Source organism: Sprattus sprattus (genome assembly GCF_963457725.1).
Source record: "Sprattus sprattus genome assembly, chromosome: 2".
In the NCBI taxonomy this organism is placed as follows: domain Eukaryota; kingdom Metazoa; phylum Chordata; class Actinopteri; order Clupeiformes; family Clupeidae; genus Sprattus; species Sprattus sprattus.
The window spans coordinates 53,372,493-53,387,449 of NC_137921.1; the positions used below are offsets into that span (position 1 = coordinate 53,372,493).

The 14,957-nt window shown below is 39.7% G+C and overlaps 1 protein-coding gene across 1 annotated transcript; it reads right to left on the minus strand.

The window, feature by feature from the left end:
- Positions 1-1,850: 1,850 nt before the first annotated feature.
- LOC308361310 (cytochrome P450 2J4-like) lies at positions 1,851-14,592 on the minus strand (the record flags this gene model as incomplete). The annotated part of the gene is made up of 9 exons (XM_080833605.1): positions 1,851-2,588; positions 2,780-2,921; positions 3,617-3,804; positions 3,913-4,054; positions 10,190-10,366; positions 10,475-10,635; positions 10,894-11,043; positions 11,272-11,434; positions 14,398-14,592. 9 exons carry the CDS (start codon positions 14,590-14,592, stop codon positions 2,413-2,415), a joined length of 1,494 nt encoding a protein of 497 aa, XP_080689731.1. The 3' UTR covers positions 1,851-2,412.
- Between the last annotated feature and the right edge of the window lie 365 nt (positions 14,593-14,957).

A 14,957-nucleotide genomic window follows, 5' to 3' on the forward strand; every position in this document is an offset into this window, starting at 1 on the left:
GTGCGTTAATGTGCGCCTGGCAAAGGCCCAGATTAAGCTGCGTTCGCAAATCAATGTTAGTAAATCAGGTCCTTTAAAGGGTGGAGTAAGCACATAGTGCCCAGCGCAGATGTGGTTTGATAAATACCACGGAAAATGCGCAAAAACACTGTGCGTTAATTTGCGAACGCAGATTAAGCAGCGCTCGCATTTTAGTAAATCAGGCCCTTAGTCTCGAGCCCACTATGTGGACTTAGAGTGATGCCACAGCAAATTAAAGAGCAAACCTCCATCGAATATCAGAGTGGAAAAACAAAGCTCTAAATTGTTGCCTATTGTAGGGCATGAAGTAAAAATTAACCTCAAGGTGTTTGGCATTAATACCCAAGACTGCTTGTGAGCAGGAAATTGCAGTTGATTTAGCTCCAAACGTTTTGTTGTTCTTTCACCCATCCATTTGGGAATGTTGTTGTTGATAAATGAGCTCAACAGCCAATCAAATTACACCCTCCCTTCCGTGCTTCTGAAGCAACATGTTGATTGGCTGGAATTGTTTAATGCTTGGTCTAAGCGACTATATTTGTTTTGCATATACAAAGCCAGGGCTATTTTTTTTGTTTTTTGGGGGCGCACACAGACCAGACAGCTTAAGGACCTTGAGGAGCAATTCACTGAATCTTATAAAAAAAAAAGGTATTGGATTACAATCACGGACTGGAGATGAGGGACAAAACATGTCCGTGAGATAAAACTCATTGTAATTCTTAAAATGTGTTTTAAAAATGTGAAATAATTAGATCAAACAATAAAACAAGAACTTATTTATACCACAAAACGTTAATTAATGTTTTTTACAAATATTTTATTATTTTATATCACCTAGTGTGCTGCCTGAAGCTAAAAATACCCTTGTCCGAAAGTAAGATTCATGACTTTACAATACTTAAATAATAGTTTTAAATAAAATAAAACAAACACAATAGCTACTGTGATCATGTATTTTAAGTAATTATTCAAACTGTATAGAAATGTACTACTTAAAAAATATATTTATGTACTTTTTACGTGATTGAAATTGTGTCCGGAGTTTCTGTCAACACCATAAGATTTTTCTAAAAATGCAAAAAATCAGGCATTATATTGGCCAACTCACTCTCTAAGGACCCCTTTTCCACTTCCTGTTTGGTGGACATGCCATGAGGCCACTGCTCTGGTTAGTAAATATTTCTAATTTTTTCCTGAATTATCTTCTTTTATAAAACCAGCTATGTCACAACCATAGAGTGTCAGATAGAGTGTCAGATAAAATTCAAGTTTAATGTGATTTTATTAAGAAATAAAAGTTTAATCTAACTTTATTGTTGAGGCCACATGCAGCTAGTGAAAAACAAGATGGCTTCTGCAAAGAAATCACATGTTGTGATGAAAAATAGAAGATTTCGTCAACACTGTAAGACTCCATTAGACGTCAACACCATAAGACATTTTGTCTTATGGTGTTGACGACTTATCTTATGGTGTTGACAAATGGGACTTAAATGTACCATTTGCCCATTTAATTACATTTTATACATTACTATTGTAGTGTCATTACTTCCTATTTTAATAATATATCTTCTGTGTATTTAATATTTCATGAATATCATAATTTCTGTTGTGCGTCAACTCCATAAGACGAGTTTTCTCTTCATTTTTGTTGTTAAAAAGACATTTTATTACATTGTCTCAGATTATCTCAATAAAAACACTGTATTTCCTAAATAAATTTGTAATACCTGTATTTCTGACTCTCATTGTTTGTTTTTGAGAATAAAACATACATTTGTAAATGTATATTTCCCTAGTTATAATAATCGGCAGCTTGATCATATAAATATTTTAAAGTAAATGTATTTGTTTAAAAACATAGATAGAATAACACAACTTAAAATAACCTCCAAAAGTCAAAATACTGCTATAAGTTTATTCAAAATACATTTTTTTAATGTTTCTTGGTGTCTTATGGTGTTGACAAAATCCCAGGCTTGTCCGGCAAACATGACAAAATGGTTAAAAATGTTAGAACTGGGAGATTGTATTTCAACAGCATCAAAAGGCCAACACCTGGGACAACTATGATATATAAATATATTTAGGAAAAATCAACTTTTTATTTTTAGAAATTAAAAACCCATTTTGTCCCTTGTCTCAAGAATCCCTACAACAGCATGGGGAGCAGAAGAACAATTAAGACTGATCACTGCTTACCTCATACATTTGTAAAGTATACAAATTTGATTTTAACATTTATTCACTACCAACATAATAATAATATTATTTCCATATTAATAATATTATGTGGAATTATATGTAAAATTCAACATACTGGAATCATAAAAATATTTGTATCGGAAAGCAGCACAGCAGTTTAAAGAAAGTGCTCAGCTAAGTGTCTCAGCGAGGAACAGCACAGAGTTGATAGGGTTGGGGGCTGTGAGTGGCTCCGAGTCTGTACTCCAAACTGGGTTCTACTCCCTGTGGTGCTGAGAAGGAGAACCGCTGGAGCAGTGAGGTGAAGAACAGGAACAGCTCCATTCTGGCCAGTTGCTCTCCCAGGCACACTCTCTTCCCTGAGAAAAAGCAAACAGAACACCACACAGTCAAGAAATATCAAAGAAACGTGTTAGGGAACACATTTTTCTTCAGGTTACCAATTATACATCTGACTAAATGACAAAATCATATCATAAGCTCATGTGTGTCATAATTACAATGACATGTTTAAGACTCATTGCTGACATGTTCAGTACTAAATTCGCACCAAGAGAGAAAGGCAGGAAGCCCTCCCTCCTCCTGAACTTCCCCTCTGTATCCAGGAAGTGTTCTGGGTTGAAGGTGTGAGGGGTCTCCCATTCCGTCTCATCGAACAACACAGAGGTCAGGCTGGCCACCACCATTGTGCCCTGAAGAACCAACGCAAAAGTTCATAAATAAATCAAAACAGTGCTAGGCTTAACACTACAGCATTTGGGGAATTATTCTAGCCATAAGACGCTTTCCCACTGCATGGTACCGGCTGGATTCTAACCGCTTTTGGTAACAGCTACTTATTTTCCACTGCAGTTTAGTAACCCCTCAATGTAGCTGGTCGTCATAACAATGCCGCATGAAACTGCCATGTGGTTTGTCATAGCAAGGAGACAAATTCGGTTTCAGGAGAGGCTGAAGGCAGCTAGACAAAAGACTGCTGAAAAAAAAATCAGAGCTCAGAATGCAAGACGATTCTGGTTACTCAAAGGCAATGCAATAGGGTAAGCTTACCTAGTAGCTAACATCAACATATCATATGTGTGATGATGATTTTAGTGACCAATGATCCTCTGACCATTCAGTAGTCTAGAAAGCTTTCATTCACCTTTTGGTAGCGCCTCAGCTTACTTGGAACCTTGACGGAAGTGGTACCAAAAGAAGTACCAGGTACTAGGTACCATTTTGCTCAATGGAAAACCAAAAAAAGGCGAGTAGTCGGGTTGAGTTGTGCCGGTAGCATGCAGTGGAAAAGCAGCTACAGTATTCAAGAAAATGCTGATTTATTGGAAGTTATTTAGCAAGATACCCCATTTCAAATTCAGTAGAGCCTACAGTGAGCCAAGCTCACCTTGGGAATGATGTAGTTGCCAACTTGGGTGTCTTTGGTGGCACTTCTGCCCACATTCAAGGGCAGAATGTTTCCGATTCTCTGGGTCTCATGGATAACAGCATCAGTGTAAGGCATGTTCTCCCTGTCAGTTAAGGAGGGCGGTCGTGAGGATCCAACCACACGGTCAATCTCCTCTTGCACCTTTTCTAAAAATGATTTATATTAGAAATGTTTAACAAATGTGAGGGGTTTCCTTAAATCTAATTGGACATTAAATCTAAGCAGATCTTTCATGACACTGTGCAAACACTAACGCTGAATCTCAGGATATTTGATCATGTAGAGCAGCCCCCAGTGCAGGGTTGTAGATGTGGTCTCAGTTCCTGCTACAAACAAGTCCATAGTGCAGAAGCACAAGTTTTCCACATTGAAGCCTGATGCTTCATCATCCGTAAACTAGTGAGAAAGAGAAAGGTAGAGAAAGAAATGTAGAGATAAAAAAAGATGGAATGTGAGAGAGGATAATATTTTGTAACTACTACTAGTAGGCCTAGTGTTAAGTGTGTTAGTACACAGAGAAATAGGGAGATGAAGAAGATGTGTGTTGTTAAATGTATCCTTCAGTAACCTCCTAGAAATAATTAATTGTTTGCTTTTCGACGCCGAGAGCCTTTTCGACAGCTCTCACAATTAACTAAGACGGCACTTTGTCACTAACATTTAGTACTGACTAGTTCGGAAAATCATGTCATACTCCAAAACTCCTTCTTTAGTGTGTTTTAGTCGAGATACGAACAGGATCCCAGGTCTCTCACGAGTTCACCTATTCGTATTCTCTTTCTATCGTGAAAGAGAAGGAAAACATACCTTTTCTCACTGCTGCCAGGGTTTCTGTTTCAGAGGAGTCCCGGTCTCTTACGGGTGACTCGTTCCAAAAACAGGATGCTGGTTCCTAGCAGATGTACTAAGGTACGGCGTGCAGCAAGTGCGGGGGGAGTTACCCCCCCATTGAAGGAGTCAGAATCGGGTTTGTGGTATAAATTAGTACCTCAAAGATTTATTGTCGACTAGCTCCAGCAAAAAACAAGCTCAAAAGACTAACTCAAAGCTCACAGCGTCTCCCCTTTTTATCCCCAGTCTACTTCCTCCCAAGTCACAGACCTTTCCTTTTTAGGTCATACATTCTAAACTTTGTTAGACTTGCTCAGTACCTTCTTCTCTATGTCATACTTTAACAAACACGTGTTCATTATCTGCACCAACATCATGTGTTCGCCTCCAACTGACCTGACCACACATTTCCTGACACTCAGGGCCCCAAATGACACTTCCCTTTTTTGTCTGCCTTGCACATTTCTAAAGACACTCAAAATTATAACAGCATTTAAACACATACATTGTTCTACATAAGGTGTTCACTTCAAAACCTCTTTTCAACAGTATGTAAGCATAGTTCACTATTAAAGCAGTTTTTCAGCAAGCATAGATTATATAGGTTTGTTAAACATGACTCAAGCAATTTCAGTAAGCATGCATTTGTTAAATGATAATCAGTATATGGATCAATCTTGTGACTGGCGTGTTCACATTTCTACGATTCATTCAACATCCTCCTCTTGAACCGACCAGCCACCAGCCCCATTGGCACCCGTCCTCTCCACACGACCACCAAGGAGTTCTCCAGACCGTGATTCTTTGCCAGCACATCTTTCTCCAGAATAAAAGTCCATTTGCCTGCAGACACAGTCTCTCTTTCGGACCAGTATGACTCATCCCACCCCAATCATTATTCTTGAGGACTAAAGCGTCTTTATTTTCAGCAAGAAAACCATCTTTTAATTTCATTAGAAATAACATGCAGTCATATTTATATAGGCTACATATATATCAATTTCATTCATCATTTTCATATATCATTTTCATGTGAGATTTCAGAACTCACAGGCCACTTCGTACAGTTTCCCCGGGGCTTTCTTTGTCTTGTTTTTTATTTCTTGCCCCCACCAGTTTGCATGCAGAGCAGAGCCTAAGCCATCACATGACCTAAATCCTACTATCTTTATCAAACTGTTTATCATCGGTTCTTGGTCGGCCTCCCCAGTCCCAATCAGGTTTCAATATGCTTCAATGCTCTGAAACCAATTCAGGATGGGAGATCGGTTTTTTGCCCCCAACTCTCTTTCTATCGAGTAGGCATAGCACATGCCCCAATCTCTTCATCATTAGGTATAGTAACACTTAATGTAGTACCATAATCAGTAGCTGACGGCTCTTCTTTGGTTATATCATGCGCAACATGCAGCGGGGACTCCGGAGAGTAAAGCGACGAGGCTTTGCTTGGTTTTTTGTCCACAGCAGCTCGCCTCTCCCGCTTGTCTCTCGAATTGGCCCCTCCCGCAAAATTTGCTTCAGTTACTTGTTTTACATCTCGCTCTCAATCTCACAGCGGCCTATCTAACTGGGCTGCGCCCTCTGAACGCATTAATGGCTCCGGCTGAATTATCATTGACCCCTGTGCAAATGGGGCCCTGACTCCTAGCCGGGCTTTTATGTCGAACAGGAGTTGGCGTTCCAGGTCTCATCGGCCTCGAAGAAGGTAAACTATGTTGCAAAAATTCGTTTTTACTCGAACGTTTTATTCGTTTTATTCGTTTGAACGTTTTTATTCGTTTTATTCGTTTCGCAGCAAGGGCTTGTAGTAGGTATTGTTCCTCGATTGGCTTTTGTACTAGGAATCTTATCTCTATATTTTCGCATAAGGCTCCCCATGGGAAAGCCGTAGCTACTTTTGGCTACTTCTGTGTAAAACTGTTTATCGTCGGTTCTCTCGGAAGCGGCTGCCGGAATGGGTTCCGGACTATTTCTAGGAGTAGGCATAGCATATGCCCCAATCTCATCATCATGAGGTATAGTAACAGTTAACTCAGTACCATAATCATTGGCTAACTGCTCATCCTGGTTTATATCAGTCGCAACATGCAGTGGGGACTCCGGTGAGTAAAGCGAGGAGGCTCTGCTTGGATTTCCATCCACAGCAGCTTGCCTCTCCCGTCTGACTCTCGGATTGGCCCCTTCCGCAAAATTTGCTTCAATCACTTGGTTCGCAAAGAACAACAGCTTGAAAAGTGTAACAAGAACAAAAAACAAAAACTAAAAAAAGAAATACTAAAAAACAACGCAGCTAAATTAATTCATTAAACTTATTCAAATGAATTCATTAAACTTTTTAAAATGAATATTAAAAGTATTAAACTTAAAACTCAAAACCTTAACTCAATTAATCTATCTATCCAATGCAATCTAAACAAATGCAAGGCTTGTACTTTGTTACCTAAGTTTCCTCTGGCAATCCAGAGGCTGCTTTTTCCAATTAGAACCGATTCCTCCACACTCGCTGACACACTGTGTTATTAGCTGTCACTAATAACCATTTTCCCCTCGACAAACACACAGGAGTTAGATTTGACATGATGATATGACATGATTTCCCTTTTTCTTACAACAACGCAATGCATTTTTGGAATGTGATCCATTATCCATTCTCACTGTCTTTGGGTTTTTGTTAGTTGAATACAAAGCCCTCCTTCCTGGAGGACCTTGCCCGTGGCTGTCCTGCTGGGATACACTTTAGTATCGCCACCTGCATTAGCAGCACACACTAAAAAGCACTAACCATAGATTTTTTTTTATCCTCCAATAGGACCAGAAATCAGATGGGTTCGTGCACCTGGACTACTTATCCCGATTATTAGAAATTACCCTGGTATCTAACAATCATTAGAGTAAATAGCCCCACGTCAGAGAGAAGCGCACTTTATTAATACACGAATGATCAATTCGGTATCCCTCAAAAGTGCCTTTTTTTAACCTTTAAACACGGGCTCTAGATTTACCACGTATTCAAATTCACTCTTCTCTACAGTTGTACGTCTGAATTTCCTATCTGGTGGTAAGTCAGACTCCCATCCTAGGAACGGAAATCAGCATGAGTTCGTGCTCACGGAATATTAATGTCTATCGTTAGAAATTTACCCCGGTATCCAACAGACTTTAATACGCCGACACGTTGGGCGCCATGTTAAATGTATCCTTCAGTAACCTCCTAGAAATAATTAATTGTTTGCTTTTCGACGCCGAGAGCCTTTTCGACAGCTCTCACAATTAACTAAGACGGCACTTTGTCACTAACATTTAGTACTGACTAGTTCGGAAAATCATGTCATACTCCAAAACTCCTTCTTTAGTGTGTTTTAGTCGAGATACGAACAGGATCCCAGGTCTCTCACGAGTTCACCTATTCGTATTCTCTTTCTATCGTGAAAGAGAAGGAAAACATACCTTTTCTCACTGCTGCCAGGGTTTCTGTTTCAGAGGAGTCCCGGTCTCTTACGGGTGACTCGTTCCAAAAACAGGATGCTGGTTCCTAGCAGATGTACTAAGGTACGGCGTGCAGCAAGTGCGGGGGGAGTTACCCCCCCATTGAAGGAGTCAGAATCGGGTTTGTGGTATAAATTAGTACCTCAAAGATTTATTGTCGACTAGCTCCAGCAAAAAACAAGCTCAAAAGACTAACTCAAAGCTCACAGCGTCTCCCCTTTTTATCCCCAGTCTACTTCCTCCCAAGTCACAGACCTTTCCTTTTTAGGTCATACATTCTAAACTTTGTTAGACTTGCTCAGTACCTTCTTCTCTATGTCATACTTTAACAAACACGTGTTCATTATCTGCACCAACATCATGTGTTCGCCTCCAACTGACCTGACCACACATTTCCTGACACTCAGGGCCCCAAATGACACTTCCCTTTTTTGTCTGCCTTGCACATTTCTAAAGACACTCAAAATTATAACAGCATTTAAACACATACATTGTTCTACATAAGGTGTTCACTTCAAAACCTCTTTTCAACAGTATGTAAGCATAGTTCACTATTAAAGCAGTTTTTCAGCAAGCATAGATTATATAGGTTTGTTAAACATGACTCAAGCAATTTCAGTAAGCATGCATTTGTTAAATGATAATCAGTATATGGATCAATCTTGTGACTGGCGTGTTCACATTTCTACGATTCATTCAACAGTGTGTGAAAAAGAGATGGATTACTATTCTGGGTTGAGGGAGAGAGATCCTGAAATTAGACATGTTATGATTGTATGATTGCATGAATGTACAGTATATCTCCCAAGTGATTGTTGTGAGGATTCTATTCGTATACTAAATTTAAGACTGTGGGGAGGTTAACGAAATAAAAATGTCAGGACACCTGCAATAAATGTATCACAAGTTCCTAATTTGTTTTCCCTTCTGAATATTTCTGTCTGGCTATAGTGGTATGGTCTGTGGTTGATGGCAATCGTATTTGAGTAGGCACTGCTCGGCGTTTTTCACTACTGTTTCTCGCTGTTTCGCTGTTCTTTTTGCCCGTCAGCTAACAATTGCAGTGATGTCACTGAAAACTATCAATAAGCCCCAAGAGGCCGTGCTTTGCGCTGGTTTTAGAACAGGTAAGGGGAGTTGTTAGGCACGACGCAAAGCTTAACTGTTCTTAAATCAGCGCAAAGCACGGACTCGCGGGGCTTATTGCTTTTCTAAAACTGTCACAACAAATATTTGATATGGTTTAATTAAATAAAAACAATTCAATTGAAGAAACAATAGTTTAATGATAAACCGTCATTCTTCCGCCACTACACAGTATAGTTCCTAAATAAATCGTTGCCACGCAACCCCTTGAAGCAATGCAACAGCCAGATGGAACACTTGCGCTACCAACAAAAAAGGGGTGCTTATTTATTCACATTAATTTGTATATCGCCATTAAAAGTGCAATTGTTGAAATAGTTTTCAAACGGGCTCCTCTTTGCTGGTGCAGCCAGAGGGATATCCTGATTTTGACGCTTCAGTGTCCCAGATGATGTTGCTCCACGCGTGTATGAAATGCGCTATGAATAAAATTGCCTTGCCATTCGCTGCGCAGTAATATGGAATGTAATCTTAGAATGTTATGAGGACAACTTGAAAGGTTCTGCTGGATTTTACAACTGCATTTAGCCAATCACAATCAAGGATCCAGCTCACATATAACTGTATATGACCCAATCATTTATTGGAATGATTCAATTAAGCAATAAGCCCCAAGAGGCCGCGCTTTGCGCTGATTTTAGAACAGGTAAGGGAGTTGTTAGGCACGACGCGAAGCGGAGTGCCGTTAAACCCCCTTACCTGTTCTAAAATCAGCGCAAAGCACGGACTCGCGGGGCTTATTGCTTTTCTAAACCTGTTACTACACATATTTGATATGGTTTCATAATTAAAGACAATTCAATTTAAGAAACAACAGTTTAATGATAAACCGTCATTCTTCCGCCACTAAAAATTATAGTTCCTAAATAAATCGTTGCCACGCAACCCTTGAAGCAACGCAACAGCCAGATGGAACACTGGGTATGAAATGCGCTATATGAATGCCTTGCCATTCGCTGCGCAGTAATATGGAATGTAATCAGGTCAAATTGTAAGGTAATGCTGGATTTTACAACGGCTTTTAGCCAATCACAATCAAGGATTTGAACAATCAGGTTTAGAACTCACCTTTTCCATTTCTCCAAGGAAACAATCAATGTAGTCCCTAGGGTTTGACGGATCACAGTCTGCTCGATGGTCTTCAATTTTTTTCTTTACAAAGCTCATCTGTTTTCCCCAAAGAGAAAATATTTTGTGGTGTGGGCCAGGCACTCTGCGCATCAACCACGGGAACATGTTGTACAACTAAGAAGACAAAAAAGGAATACACTTATTTGAAGACAGTAGGGTATCAACTGTCCATGTTTTATTTTCTGGATATGCAAAGAGCTTAGAGTGTGAGGAGAGGATCACCTGAGCCCATGCTGATCCTTCCAGAAAGATGACCTCATTGATGTCCTTCAGGAGAGCCTGAAAGTCATTGTTGGAGTACTCAAAGCGCTCCCCAAACACCAGCACGCAGATGATGTTGGACACAGCATTATTAACAAGCCAAAGTGGATTGAATGGTTTACCTGGGAGAAGCAAAAGTCAACATATTTTGATAGGCCACACACAACTTTTATAGGGATGGACACAGCATTGTTAACAAGCCACTGCGGGTCGAGGGATTTAACAGGGAGCACCAAAGTAAAAAGACTGTATGGACACACACATCCAAAACTTACGAGAATTTACTGAATGAAACAAGTACAGAGATAACACACACCAACTTGAGGCTCCTCAGAACTGAATTGGATTTTTCCTTATTATTATATGCCTTATTCATTTACCTTGCTCATTAGCTAATGCTTCATTTAGATATCTGCACTCTTGAAGGATGAAAGGCTCAAGGCTTCTTTTGCCCAATCCAAAATTCTTCAGGGTGTGCAGAGCAAACCGTCTCTGATGTTTCCAAGCATATCCATTAGACACAACAACTCCTAAGCAGAAACCAACCAGATAACGATTGAAACAACAGAATGGTACTTTACGGAGAGGTTGAGTATGTAACAGTTATTACACAGTACATTTACATTACATTTAGTCATTTAGCAGACACTTTTATCCAAAGCGTCTTAAAGGTAGAGAGGGACACCCCAGCTCTGGTAGTGCTAACAGTACTCAAGACAATGATCTTGGTTTTTCTCCTTTGTGTAGTGGAAAATCACCTTTGTCTCCCACAATATCAGCAAATATAGGTAAGGAAGGACGATCAGCAAAGTTTTCTCCTTGATGGACATATGCTTCTCTCACTAGCTTGAGTCCATTGAGAACAACAATCCTTGGTCCAAAAAATCTAATACTGAAAATGTTCCCATATTTTTCAGCAAACTGGAAGAGACACAATATCACTGCTACTAAGACACAATAAACCAAATACAAATATCCACACAACATTGCATTAAAGGGACGTGCAGCCATCAAGCAAGCGAATCAGGTGAGGTAATTGGGTTTTTTATAAAAAATTAAGCTCACAGAAATAGCATCATGGAAGGGTTTACATTTAAATCAATTAGTGTCACTGAAATTTGTATCCCTTAACATGTGTATACCAGTGCTGTCAAACAATTAAAATATTTAATCGCAATGAATCACATTTTTGTCACAGTTAACTCAAAATGTATCGCGATTAATCGCACATTTTTACCTATTCTTAATGTCCCTTCAATTAATTTTTTCCCATCATTTTTTATTTATTTTAATGCTCTTATCAACATGGAAAAGTGGATGTTTTATTTTATTGAAAAACAACATTGCCAAACAGGGCAGTAGAAAATAAAATTATAAAGTGCAAATTTCAGATAAACAAGGACTCAGCCTATAGTGCAGTTAAACCATGGCTTAAAATTTTATTTTTTTCAAGTTTGCTGTGAACATAGAAGTCAGGCCTCTTATTACAAAAACAATGAACCGTAACAGTTAGGTTACCAATAAAAGTTAAGCCTACAACTTCTGTGCTTTCAGCCAGCTGCCTGTTGACATTTTCAGACAACAGCGAAGCTCGCTTTTTTTGCACAACATAACTTTTAAAGGTAAACGTTCTATTCAGAATCTTTTTATCATCCATTTCGCCATATCTCGCTCACCATTCACTCAAACGTAACGTTAGCCCACTACACAGTTTGCGAGGCCAAAAAGAATGTTAATCTAAAAAAAAAAAAAAAAAAGCGCGATAAAAAAATTGATGGCGTTAAAATGGGTTTGTACGGAACCCGGGAGAGGTCACGTTAAATTATATTTTTTCTGGCCGTGATAATTCGTGAGCACGTTTTCCTTTAATCGAGCCCTCGATTTAATAAAACGTGAGCACGTTTTCCTTTAATCGAGCCCTCGATTTAATAAAATGTGCTCACTTTTGTCATTTCCGATATTTTCCCGGTTTATTCTGCTCATTCAGAGGGTCTCATAATGACCCACCACTTTCAATTTCGTGCACTTTCGACAATATATGCATAAGTTATAAGTGACTGGAGTTGTGAAGAGTGCATAGTTTGAGGGTCTGCCACGCCCACACCCTTCACACTTTGTAAAAGACTCTCATAACTTTTAATTCCCCATTGCTGAAGAGTAACCTGACCACGTTTGAAGGCATTACTATTAAATCTGTAGGAGGAGTTCAATCACATGCGAGGTGTGGAAACAAAGTGAAGGAGACGGTTCGCTCTCAGCATCCTTTTTAATGTGCTCAAACTCATAACCATGGCATGCTGGGTTAGCCTGGTGACACCAGCCTACGTATTTCCGCCTGAATTGATTTCAAGCTCATACTCAGTCTGGCCCAACCCCATTGACAATCGTCTCCAGAACTCAAAATTTTGCAGGACCAATCAGCGAACAGTTCAGAGCTGTGACGCAAAACTCGCCTGGGAGGAAAAGACACGAAAAGCTATCGGAAAAGTTGTCTCAACTCTCGAGAACATCAGAAAATTAAAAGGAGAACAAGAGTATTTTCTTGTAAGTTTTATGATTGGAAAGGACGTCGTAGCTCTTCTCCCAACTGGCTTTGAGAAGAGTTTAATCTACCGAATGCTTACTAAACGTTGCTGATTGGTTAAGGGAACTCCAATGATTTTAAACCTCAAGATAAGCACCCGCCGATCTCGGAAACCAAAATGCATTGGGTTGGCCCAGACTGAAAGACGGAATGAAATGGAGTCACAGGCTGGTAATGGCCAGGCTAATGCTGGGTGGCTAAAGTTCTCAATATATCCTTGTACGCCATGCCCAAACCATGGTATACCCTGACCAGATCCATCTCGCTAGACAGGTTTCCACTATCTCCTGGATTGTTGTAACGTGCTCATGTTTAAATGTGTCAACTCAAGACAATATCGAGTGCACGTTTTACAAATTGTTAAGTAGATCGTGCACACACTAAGTGATGCTCTCATTGTACCAAATCGTTCCCTCGTTTTAGTAAATAGTGTCCTCGTTTTAATAAATGGTTCCCTCGTTTTACAATGCTTTAAATGAGAGCACAATTTAGTAAAATGAGAGCACACTATAGTAAAACGAGGGCACACTTTAGTAAAATGAGAGCACACTATAGAAAAACGAGCGCACACTTTAGTTAAACGAGCGCACAATAAAGTAAAACGAGAGCACACTATAGTAAAACGAGAGCACATTGTAGTAAAACAAGCGCACGTTCTAGTTAAACGAGTGCACGTTCTCTGCACATGTGAAACATTTTGTAAAGACCCCTCCAGGGTTCCGTAGGTTTGCCTTAACGCTGTTAATAACGCTTTAAACTGACAGCACAAGTGTTTTCGTGTTGTTACAAAGGTGTTGTGGACATGTACATTTTGTTTCCTTTCTATTGATGATTCTGCCACACCTTACTACTAAGACAATACGGAAAAAAGGCAAGTGCAATATGTAATCTTTGTCAGTAGGTCCACCGGCATCACAGATCCGAGTCACACACTAAGCTAATAGCTAATTTTCCTACCCAAGAGACACACATTGGCACCAATAAATAAAGGGCTAAGCTCTTGCGGCTTGTTTTAGCGCTCTTTTTAACGCCCAAAGTATCAAATAATGATGCTAATGTGCTAATATGGTGAAGTAAATGTCAATATCATAAAGATTGTCTTATCCAGAATATTTCCATTTTGATGCCCTTATGTTGCTTTGGGCGCCTTTAATACGACGTCAATAAAACGCAGCGTCTTTAATGTTACCTAAAGTAGACACTTCCTTTAGTTGGAAGTGCAATAACTAGCTCAAACATAATCTTTACAGCTTCGTTTTGTCCGCATAGCCGGGGTTGGTCTCACATATGCATGATTTACCTTGACAAACTGTAGATGGACTTTGGTGAAGTCAATGTGATGCAAATCGCCTATAAAAGGCAATGACCACGGTCCAGGAGGAAAATTCTTTGGTGGTTTGGTTTTGATATAATCAAACACCAGAAGGAAAATGAAGAGAAAAAGCAAAAAGCTTTTGATGTCTAACAGTTCCAATATATGTAATAGCGCCGTCATTTCGCACAGCTGACAAAGTCCGTGTTGAACCTTGCTCTGCAGTCAAGCAGTTGACTATTGCGTATGGTTAAGGCCAACTTCCTGTTTTGTGGACTATCAAGCAATTAAAGAGAGAGTGAAGGCGGCTTTTGCGGCTGCTCAACACTGAGGTTCTTATGCGTCAGAGAGCAACCAGGACAGGAAAATCTCCGTGTTATTTGGTTCCAAATTAGTTTTCTCTTCTTCCCCACCTGCTTACCTGGGCAGTACATCTCTTGGTCTGTTTGTGTCTTGTTTTATTGCCAGCCAGGGCTGTGACTTTATGCCTGACAAAAGTGAGAATGAAAAACTATTTACTATATTCGATAAACGCCAACGGACAACTG